General features: G+C 56.4%; 1 protein-coding gene across 1 annotated transcript; it reads left to right on the top strand.

Annotated features, from left to right (window-relative positions):
* Nucleotides 1-625: 625 nt before the first annotated feature.
* LINGO4 (leucine rich repeat and Ig domain containing 4) lies at nucleotides 626-5,255 on the top strand. The gene is made up of 2 exons (XM_014461348.2): nucleotides 626-656; nucleotides 3,360-5,255. The coding sequence occupies exon 2, from the start codon at nucleotides 3,373-3,375 to the stop codon at nucleotides 5,155-5,157; it is 1,785 nt and encodes a 594-aa protein (XP_014316834.1). The 5' UTR covers nucleotides 626-656; nucleotides 3,360-3,372; the 3' UTR covers nucleotides 5,158-5,255.
* Nucleotides 5,256-10,880: the final 5,625 nt, after the last annotated feature.

Below are 10,880 nucleotides of genomic sequence, written 5' to 3'. Positions count from 1 at the left end.
TGAAGCTTGGGAGCGGATCCCCGGGAACCCCCACGCAAGGAGCCTCAGACTCAGCTCCGCAGGGGATGTTCCGGGCGGAGAACTTTCCCCACAAATGATACCCACAGGGGACATTGACAGCGAGAGGCTGCCGGGAATCGCCCTGCATCTGGGAAGACAGCCCTAAGGGGCTTGGCCCTGGAGCTCCCGGGAGGGAATCGGGATGTGGGAGAGACTCTTTGGAGCTGCCCTGCTGCTTCTACTGCTCGACCCCCACCCCTGGGGGCTCCAGACCCGCCCCCGCCCCCCCCCCTCACCCGCCTCCCAGCAGTGGCGCTGCTGCAGCCCTCCCTGGCTGCTTTATTTATTTATTTTGCACCAACGGGGTTGCTGCAGACTCATTCTCGCCTGGTTTAAAAAGAGAGAGAGAGGAAAAAAAATGCTTTCTGGTTCTTTTTTCTACCTCAGTCTTGGCAGCAGTGGCCGCAGCAGCAACAGCAGCGGCGGCGGGCAGGGCGGGTGGACTGGCAGGCGGGTGGGCAGGCAGGTGGGGGGCAGTGGGAGTGAGCACCAGGGGAGGTGAGGGCTCAGGTGCGGCTCGAATGGGACGAATGGGACGAGCCCCCAGCCCTGGGCAGATGCGGCGCCCAACTTGATGCGGCCCTCCAGCTTCTCCGGTAAGTGCCCCCGCCTCCAGTCCGGGGCTGCAACTGCCCTTCTCCACAGCGTTCTCAGAGAAAAGGCCAGACCCCTGCCGGTCAAGGCTAGAGGGTTTGTAGCCCCACCTCCATCCCGCCCCCCAGGTAACCATTGATCCTGGCCCCACAGGACTTTTGTGGGAGAACTAAGATGTCCCAAGTGCCCCTGGGGGCAGGGGCTCCAAGGAGACCTCCGTTCAGCTCCCCGGGGCTCCCTCTCTCTGAGAAGTGTCTTCCCACCCAAAGAGCAGTGTGGCTATTCCAGAAATCTTTCCTCTTGGAGCCCCCTCCCCACGCAGGTCCCCATGTCTCAGCGAGGTCTGCCTTAAAGAGGCTCTCCAGGTGCAAATGTGTTCCGGACGGCCACAGAGAGACAAGACAGCACCCCATTCCTTGAGGGGATGGCGCCCCAGCCCCCAGCCCATTTGAGGAGAGAGAAAAGTGGTTCTGACACCGATTTCTTCCTGCAAAGTGGCCGGAAGCCAGTCCTGTAGCCATGGAAATTGGCAAGGGAAGCCCGTGATGAAATTAGCCACCTTATAAATAAAGAAAATGGATTGGCCCCAGATCCCGCAGCCCCGGGCCCAGGAGGCTTTGGGAACGAAGAGGGAACAGGCGGCAGAGGGAAGGAGGGAAGGAGGGAAGGAGGGAAGCTGGGCTGCACGCTTCGCTGCACTTTTGCTGAGTGCAGAGCAAGAGGGATGAGCAGGAACTGCGGCTGGTGGTGACAAAGTGCTAGCTGCCGGGTGGACTTCCCAGAGCAGGCACAGGGAGAATGAGACAGGCCATCGATACCTGTGGGGTTGGCGTAGGGGCGAGAGGAGGCTGGTCAGCAGCCCTTGCCCGCCCTGTGCCCGCCCCATGCCATTCTTTCTCAAGCTCAAGCCTCAGAAGAGTGTCCTACATCCCGCTACTGTTTGGGCCTCTTTCTTCAGTTTTCCATTTCCTGCACGTCTGGAGTGGCTATAGGACAGCCACCACAGCGACCCTTCTAGCGGAGAGTGTCGAGTGGGAAGGGAAGGAGAAGGAATCCTACCACCTCGCAAACTGCCTCTCCTGAGTTCCGCGTGGGGGAAAGTGAGGCGTGCAGTAGCGAGCTAACCCTGTGAGAGCCAGAAAGCCTGAAGCCTGGGAGCCCAGATGTGACCAGGATCTGCAGTCAGAGAGAAACCCGGGCATCCTGCCTCCATCTGGCCAGCCCTTGCCAATTCCAAACCCTCCCCTCCCTGGGGGGTCCCTGTTGGCATTGGACAGGGTGTCAGGGGCTCCTCTCATCACCTTCTCCTCCATCACCTCAGTCGGTGCCCAGTGGGCACTGTAATCACAGCCTTCCTGACTTTGTCCACACCCCTGGCACCCAGAAACCCACTTTAAGTGAACAGGCTGCGCACGCAGCCTGTGCCCAGAGATCTGCTGTGCCTGCCAAGGGCCGCCTTGCTCCCCACCCACCTGTCTGAGCAGGTGCTGTCCCCCGCATACGTTTCTCTGTCTCCCTGGCTCGCAATCTGTCCCCTGTGTATTGCTCAGGAGGCTGAAGCCAAAAGGGACAAGAGATTTCCCTCAGATTCACACACTGGACTTGAATCAAAGCACCATGAAGAAGGGGCCTAGAAGAAGCTTAAGTCTGAGGACCAAGTAACAAAACTCCAAACTTGGGCATCTCACATACCCAACATCATCTACTGGGGAGGCGGGGCTGCCCTTGGGGTTCTTATGAGGGGCTCAAGTGGGCCCTGTGTCCTGTGCCACAGCTAATGTGCCGCTTGGCTGTGGTCCACACAGCATTCTGGGGAGAGTGGATCTCGCTAGTCCAGGGCCTCAGGCTCTGTGCCAGCTTAAAGGAAGGCAGACAGGCAGTCAGTGGAGGCTGGGGGGCTGCAGCCCGCACAGTTCCCAGCGTTGGGCGATGGACTCATGGTAAGGCCTCTCTCCAATCAGGATCCAAGGCTATGATCCCCCTGAGCCTTCAACAAAACTACAGGCAGATAATATGGGAGGAGAGGGTGGAAAGAGAGGAAGAGAACAGAGCTTGGGAAGAGCAGATAAGGGACCTGAAGCATTTCTGGATCTCACAGGTACAGAGGAAAACCCATTACAGGGAGACTCAAAGTTGCCTCCTGCTGCTTCCTATCCCAGTCCAGTCCCATAAAACTTCCCACAGAAATCAGTTTTTAAAAAATATTTTTTAAATTGATTTCAGAGAGGACAGGAGAGGGAGAAAGAGATAGGAACATCAATGATGAGAGAGAATCATCGATTGGCTGCCTCCTGCAGGCCCCCAATGGGGATCGAGCACGCAACTCAGGCATGTGCCCTGACCAGGAATCGAATCGTAACTTCCTGGTTCATAGGTCGGTGCTCAGCCACTGAGCCACGCCAGCTGGGCCAGAATTCAGTCTTGACTAGGGTTCCACTTGACCTGCAGGCACCCAGGACCGGGAGGAAGGGAAAGTAGAGCTTCCCCAAAAAGGAGCCCCCAGGAGGTACACACCAGAATTCCTCCTGGTCTGTGCCCCACTTCCCGGCAGTTCTGAGGTGGTGGCTCTCTCTCTTTTCTCTCTCTCTCTCTCTCTCTCTCTCTCTCTCTCTCTCTCTCTCTCCCCTAAGGAGGTCCAGGGAAGCCCAGGGTCACCATCATCTGAAGCCACTTTCCAAAAAAGGCCATGTCATCATCTGTTCCAGGACTGAAGAGGGGATGGCTGCCGTCACAATAGCTCCAAAGCAAGCCCGGCCCCCATGGCCGCCTCTCCTGCTCTTGCTCCTCCTGCCCGCAGGGAGCAGTGGCGGCTGCCCTGCTGTGTGTGACTGCACCTCCCAGCCCCGGGCAGTGCTCTGCGCCCACCGGCGGCTGGAGGCTGTGCCCGGGGGCCTCCCACTGGACACTGAGCTCCTGGACCTGAGTGGGAACCGTCTGTGGGCGCTGCAGCAGGGGATGCTCTCTCGCCTGGGCCTGCTCCGGGAACTGGACCTCAGCTACAACCAGCTGTCCAGCCTGGAGCCCGGGGCCTTCCACGGCCTGCAGAGCCTGCTGACCCTGAGGCTGCAGGGCAATCGGTTGCGAATCATGGGGCCTGGGGTCTTCTCGGGCCTGTCCGCCCTCACCGTGCTGGACCTCCGCCTCAACCAGATTGTCCTCTTCCTTGATGGAGCTTTTGGGGATCTGGGCAGCCTCCAGCAACTGGAGGTTGGGGACAACCACCTGGTGTTTGTGGCTCCGGGGGCCTTCGCCGGGCTGGCCAAGCTGAGCGCCCTCACCCTGGAGCGCTGCAACCTCAGCACGGTGCCTGGCCTGGCCCTGGCCCGGCTCCCTGAACTAGTGTCCCTCCGGCTTCGAGAACTGGATATCGGGAGGCTGCCGGCGGGGGCGCTCCAGGGGCTGGGGCAGCTCAAGGAGCTGGAGATCCATCACTGGCCCGCTCTGGAGGCCCTGGAGCCTGGGAGCCTGGCTGGGCTCAATCTGAGCAGCCTGGCCATCACCCGCTGCAATCTGAGCTCCGTGCCCTTCCAGGCGCTGCGCCACCTGAGCTTCCTCAGGGTCCTGGATCTCTCCCAGAACCCCATCTCGGCCATCCCCGCCCGAAGGCTCAGTCCGCTGGTGCGCCTCCAGGAGCTGCGGCTGTCGGGGGCCTGCCTCACCTCCATCGCCGCCCACGCCTTCCACGGCCTGACCGCCTTCCACCTCCTGGACGTGGCGGATAATGCCCTTCAGACACTCGAGGAGACAGCCTTCCCTTCTCCAGATAAACTGGTCACCCTGAAGCTGTCTGGCAACCCCCTGACCTGTGACTGCCGCCTCCTCTGGCTGCTCCGGCTCCGCCGCCGCCTGGACTTCGGGACGTCCCCGCCTGCCTGTGCTGGCCCTCGGCACGTCCAGGGGAAGAGCCTGAGGGAGTTCTCAGACATCCTCCCTCCAGGGCACTTCACTTGCCAACCAGCCCTGATCCAGAAGTCTGGGCCTCGCTGGGTCATCGCTGAGGAGGGCGGGCGCGCTGTCTTCTCCTGCTCTGGGGATGGAGACCCAGCCCCCACCGTCTCCTGGATGAGGCCTCCGGGGGCCTGGCTGGGGAGGGCTGGGAGAGTTCGGGTGCTGGAGGACGGGACCCTGGAGATCCGCTCGGTGCAGCTACGGGATAGAGGGGCCTATGTCTGTGTGGTGAGCAACGTCGCTGGGAATGACTCCCTGAGGACCTGGCTGGAAGTCATCCAAGTTGAGCCGCCAAACGGCACTCTCTTTGACCCCAACATCACTGCGCCAGGGGTCCCGGGGCCCTTCTTCCTGGACAGCAGAGGGGTAGCTATGGTGCTGGCAGTGGGCTTCCTCCCCTTCCTCACCTCCGTGACCCTCTGCTTTGGCCTCATTGCCCTCTGGAGCAAGGGCAAAGGTCGGGTCAAGCATCACATGACCTTTGACTTTGTGGCACCTCGGCCCTCTGGGGATAAGAACTCTGGGGGAAACCGGGTCACTGCCAAGCTCTTCTGACCTTTCCTTTCACTCTGGGGACCCAGCCAAGCCAGCTTCAGATACCAAAGGGGGAGGACCCACGGCCGCTTGGGCCAGAACCCAGTCCCAAGCAGCACAGGTCTCCCAGGCCTCCTGCCTGCACCGTGCCCGCGGCTATGGGACCTCCGGTTAGTCTGCCTCATGCTGCTCATGTCATCTCTTCCCCGAGGGCCCCAGGGAGCTGGTGTGGAGACCTTGTAGTCAGCCCAGCCCTCGCCCCACAATACACAAAGCAGGAACTATAACCAGGGCTCCAGTCTGCTCGTCCACCCATCAGGCTTTCTTTACACATACTTCCAGGCTTCAATAAGCAATAGCAATTGCCAACCACAGCTATACGATTACTTCAGAGGGAAGTGCCATTTGCTTCTTGGAGTCTCTGCTCCTCAACCAGGTGGTCTCCCCCTCTTTCTCCTCCATCCCCTCCCCCAGGCAGAAGGAAAGAGGGCCGAGGACCGCAGCTGAGGAGAAGAGGAGGTGAGTGCGGGATGGGGGAGGACAGACTACACCCTGGCACTGTGTCCGCATGAGCCTCCACATCCGGCCTCTGTCTGTCGCACCATTAAACCTGCTGCCCAAAGGCCCTGACAGTAGCAGCCCAGACTAAACGTGATTTCTGGAGTTTTCTTTACTTCAGACTTTTCCTGCCCCTTATTGCTGTCAAATCTCCCCTTTCCTATCCTTCCTGCCCATTGAGCATGTAGCCCAACGGCCTTGCCTAAATGTAATAAACAGGGGTTTATGCAAAAGGTGACCAGCCAGGTCTGGGGAGAGCAGCACTCCTAGTCCATTTCCGTTTTAACCCTTATATGTCTCTGGGGTGGGCGGAGCAATCCTCCACCTCCCAAGGGGTCCCTTTGCAGAATTCCGATCCAGGACACCCAGCTCTGACCCTCCATCCTCTCATTCCCTTGTCACAGATCCCTCTCATTCTCCCTCTCATTCCCTTGTCACAGATCCCTACTGCCCTTCAGGGAAGGCACGAGGGGAACTCCTAGAAAATGACTAACAAAAGCAAAATCTGCCCTTGTCAGAGGAGAGAGACCCAGAACAGAGCAGGGCTGGGCTTGGAGGAACAGGGAGGAGGGGCTGCGAGCTGTAGTGAAAAGTAGAGGTAGAGGCAGCCGCAGGAAAGCCTCCGGCTGCACTTCACTGCCCTCCGCAGTTGCCGTCCCGAGCGAGGCCACTGTCAGAGGCCTCTGGAAGCCGTCCCGAGTGAGGCCACTGTCTGACAGAGACTTCTGATGCAGAGGCGGGGCGGGAGCTCGAGATGCTGACGGCCTCTGAGTGTGCTTCAAATAGAGGGCAGAGCGGAGCCAGAAAAAAGTAGAGATGCTGAGCGCTCAAGGGACAGCAGCCGAGACAGGAAGAGTGAAGGGAGAGAAAAGGAGCAGGGAGGAGGGGCCAAGAGTGGAGATTCACAGCCCTGGCAAGCCTCTCCGCAGCAGCATCTGCAGGGCGTCCACCCCAGGAGCCCCCACCACCCTCACCCCCCTTACAGCACCGTGAGCCTCACAGCTGATTCCTGCTGCTGCTGTCCCTGTCCTGCGGAGACCACTCGTTACAGTCCCCAGGGAGGGAGAGGAGCCGGCCCAAGGAGGGAAAGGAGCCGGCACCACCAGGACAGCTCCTCAGTGGGGCAGAGGTGAATGTGAGACCCCGCAGTTTGGAGATTGAAGCTGGAAAATCAACCATCGTCAGAAATGGGTACCCTTGAGCCTCCAACCCTACCCCCACCTTGCACACAATTCTCTTCGCATCCCAACAACTCCCTCTCCAGCTCCTAAGACCCCAGGAAGGCTTCCCTGGCGGGTCGCAGCCCTGTCCCTCCTTCCCAAATGCTCCGCCAGCATCTGATTAGGTTGGCAGCGGGGTCAGGTGCTAGTGTTTCTCACTCGAGTTGCCTACTCTGCAATGCAGAGGAGAGCGGAAGCCGCACTGCTGTCAGAGCAGCCCCCTGAGGCGGTGGGGACAGGGCACAGATGGTGCGTGTCTGGAGCAGGAGGTGCTGCTGCCTGTGTCCCAGGGGCTCCAGGGCAGCCCAACAGAAACAGAGTACGTACGAGTCGCAGGTGTAAGGTCAAATTTTCTAATGTCACATTTAAAAGCAAAGAGAAACACACACAAATTATTTTAATACTATACATTTTATTTAATTTAACCTAATTTACCCAGACTATTATTTCAACATATTATCAATATAAACATTAGTGATGAACATTGTCTTGTCATATGAGGTCTTTGAAATCCAGTGTATATTTCACACTTACAGCACATTCCAATTCAATCAGTAAATTTTCACCAGAAATATCTGATCTGTATTTAGATTTCATAAAATTCACTGTTGAAAAATTTGATTCACACATCCAAGCTGTCCCAAACATATTAAAAGTTTTACAATAACAAAATCAAGAATTGGTTTTCACATTTACATGAATTAAAATTGAATAAATGTAAAATTCCACTCCTGAGTTGGTTGCCTCCTGCACGCCCCCTATTGGGGATTGAGACCACAACCTGGGCATGTGCCCTTGATCGGAATCAAACCTGGGACCCTTCAGTCCGCAGGCCAGTGCTCTTTCCACTGAGCGAAACCAGCCAGGGCCCACTACTTTCTTTTAAGTGGCCAGTGTGTTGGACAGCACAGCCCTAATCACTACAACTCTGGGCACAGACTAGGACCTCCTTGGCAGAGATGGGCAAGTACCGCTCAAGAAACACATTGGAGCTGGGGGAGGGGGGAATGCTCTCCCCCGCTCACTGCCATCCCTTATTCTTCGTAACTGCTTTTCCAGAGACCTTGGAGAAGTGAGTCCCCTCAGATGAGCACTTCCATGGCCTATACAATCAGCAAATCAATCCCCATCACACCTGTCTGGGAAGGCTGCCCTTAGCTCAGGTATGACTGTGTAGACGTGTGTGTGTGTGTGTGTGTGTGTGTGTGTGTGTGTGTGTGTACAAGTGTGTGAAGCAACCAGGGACACAGGCGGCTGTGTGCATGTGTGTGCATGTGCAGCGATGTTCCGGTCCACATCTTTGGGATAATCAATGGAGCTCTCCCCGGGGTGAGACATTTATTGAGGCCTATTCTGTCAGTGACTTTATCTTTGCTTTCTTATTCAATCCTCACATCAATCCTATAAGATTGATGTGAGGCTCTTAGCTGATCATGGAACTAAAGGTCAAATAGATTAAGAAACGTGCTCGAGTACACAGGGCCAGTTAGTGCGGGAGCTGCATTGGAACTCAGGGCCGACTCAAAACCCAAATGCCTCCACCAAACTGCGATGCTGCTCTAGTCCCTGCCTGTTCCTGCAACTCTTCCCCAGGGCCTCTCCGCTGCAGGACCCGACCTGTGAGAAAGGCAAAATCCAGGGTCATCTTCCACTCCACTAGCTCTCCACAACTCTTTTAGGGGGACTGGGGCCAACTGTTAATCCTCACTTCCTTCAGTAACTGCAATGCAACTGACTCAGGAAGTTGAGGATTGGTTGGTTTTTACTCTTTCTTCTCGGTCACCTCTCCCAGCGTCCTTGCGGCCTCTTTCCCAGGGACCAGCAGAGAGCAGCAGGAATTCCAGGGATCAGATGGACTGAACTGAAACGCCTGGCAGAGCCTCTCACGATTAAAACGGGGCTTCAGATTTCCTAGGTCCTTTTTTGGGTTCTAACCTCAACCTCCTAGGTTACAGAGAGGCTGCTCGGGAATTTCTTGTACGGTGGAACATCTGTGAGCTGTTTCAGCCTTGAGGGGGATTTGACTCGGCCCACCTTCTGCCTACCCCGGCTTGACCGAACCTGCCGGGGGTCATTCCATCCACCCTCCCTCAACCCCTCCCCATTTCCATTTCAGACAGGGTGTCACCTAAGCCGAGAGACACTGGGACCCAAAGATACATGGGGAGCGCTGGCAGCATTTCAGCGCTCCCCATGTTGGTCCCTGATATATTTTAATTTCTGTATTGCCTTCGCTGTGCTGGGTCCCTGATCAAAGGATGAGAAGCCTGTCAACCTTTTTTGAGTCACAGATCCCTCTGAGAATACCCGGTGCAAGCTATGAAGAAAAATGTTTATAGATTGTCCACAGTCATCCTGAAGCCACCACAGATCCCACAGAACGCAGGTAACAACCTCTGCTGTGACCAGCCCCAGGGGGCAGGGGAACGAGGAGGGCTTAGGCTGCCTGTGCGCCCCACGGTCCATTAGAGGCAAGGAGGAAAGGCTGGGAAGACTGTCAAACATCAAAAAGCTTGGTAACAAATTGCATAAGCATGTTGATGGGAGAGAAAATTAGTAGTAAAACTTCCATGGAAGGCAATTTCCAATTCTGTCTATACCGATATCCTGTTAATCATTTCTGGTGGAATGAAAATGACAAAAGTCTTCCTGGGAGGAAAGGAATTTGCAGAAGGCACCTATCCAAGTGGGACAAAGACACCACACACAATTCTCTGACCTAGTATTTGCAGTCCCGAGTATTTATTATACAGATATGCAAGAGCCAAAGGGAATAGACTTGGGTATCAATATAATAGTCAAGTGTGGTTGAATATATCAATATATCCCTCAGGCTTACTATGAAACTTTCCTATGGGGCAGACACGTATGTACTGCTATGAAAAGACATCTAGACTCTATAAAAGGAAATTGCAAAATAGTATGGATAGTATGTTATCAGCTGGTTAAATGGTATATATGCATGTTTAGACTATAGACTATCTTGTGAAAATTCACAAAAAATCTGGTAATATTGGTTGCTTCTGGGGGAAAGAAGATGTATTCGCTTGTAATAACCTTTATTCCTTTTGGATTTTGTAGACTGTGCATGTGTTATTCAAAACACGCGTGCTTTTTAAATGAATACAAACGACAAACTGAGTCTCGAAGGAATCTCTCTAGCTGACGGAAGAGATAATCTTGCGTTCATTCAACGTTCCCCGAGCGTTTATCCCGCGCCAGGCACGGCGATAGGAGCTCGTGCGGAAGACCCCCGCCCGACAAGGAGCGCCCACCCGCTGGGCCCCGGGGCGAGTCCTGGTGCGGGGCAGGGGCTGCGCTGGGAGGGGCGCAGGGCCGCCCGCGAGCTGCCGGCGAGGCTACCCGCGCGCAGAGGCTGGAGCGGGGCCCAACGGTCCCTAACGGTCCCGGACCCCGACAGCGGCTGGAATGCATTTTCCCAAAGCAAACCGCGGCCTTCCGAGACCCACCCCCTTTCTCCTCCCGCACAGAAACGGGCCCCGGCGCCCGTCGCCAAACCCGTTTCCCTCCAGGCCCAGGGAAGGGCGGGCCCGCAAGCTCCCTTACCCGGGGCGCTCGCATCTCGGGCTCTTCCTCTTTCCTGCTGCGTGTCCATCCTCATCGGCTATTCGTTCCTCAGCAGAGGAATAGCGGGCCCTCGCTCTTGACTGTCAGCTCCTTCCCCTTCACTTTCCATCTCTACGAAGCCTATTTTTTATGCCCCCACCCCCACCCCATGTTTTCCATGTCTCCCGAGCCCCCGTCACAGTATGGGAACCGATCGAGGCAAAAGATCGCAGAGCAAACAGGCAGCGGAGCATGGCCCATCCTGAGACTCTTCCCAATGGTCACCGGGTTGCGGGGTGGCACTGGCCTTGATGGTACAAAGGCACTAATTTGTGCGAACGACGACACGGCCGCGCTCGCACCTGGGTCCCAGCCCCGGGAGCGCAGATTTTTCTCTCT

This window comes from Myotis lucifugus, unplaced genomic scaffold, assembly GCF_000147115.1.
Source record: "Myotis lucifugus unplaced genomic scaffold, Myoluc2.0 scaffold_151, whole genome shotgun sequence".
NCBI classification, from domain to species: domain Eukaryota; kingdom Metazoa; phylum Chordata; class Mammalia; order Chiroptera; family Vespertilionidae; genus Myotis; species Myotis lucifugus.
This window is presented reverse-complemented; position numbering and strand designations above follow the sequence as displayed.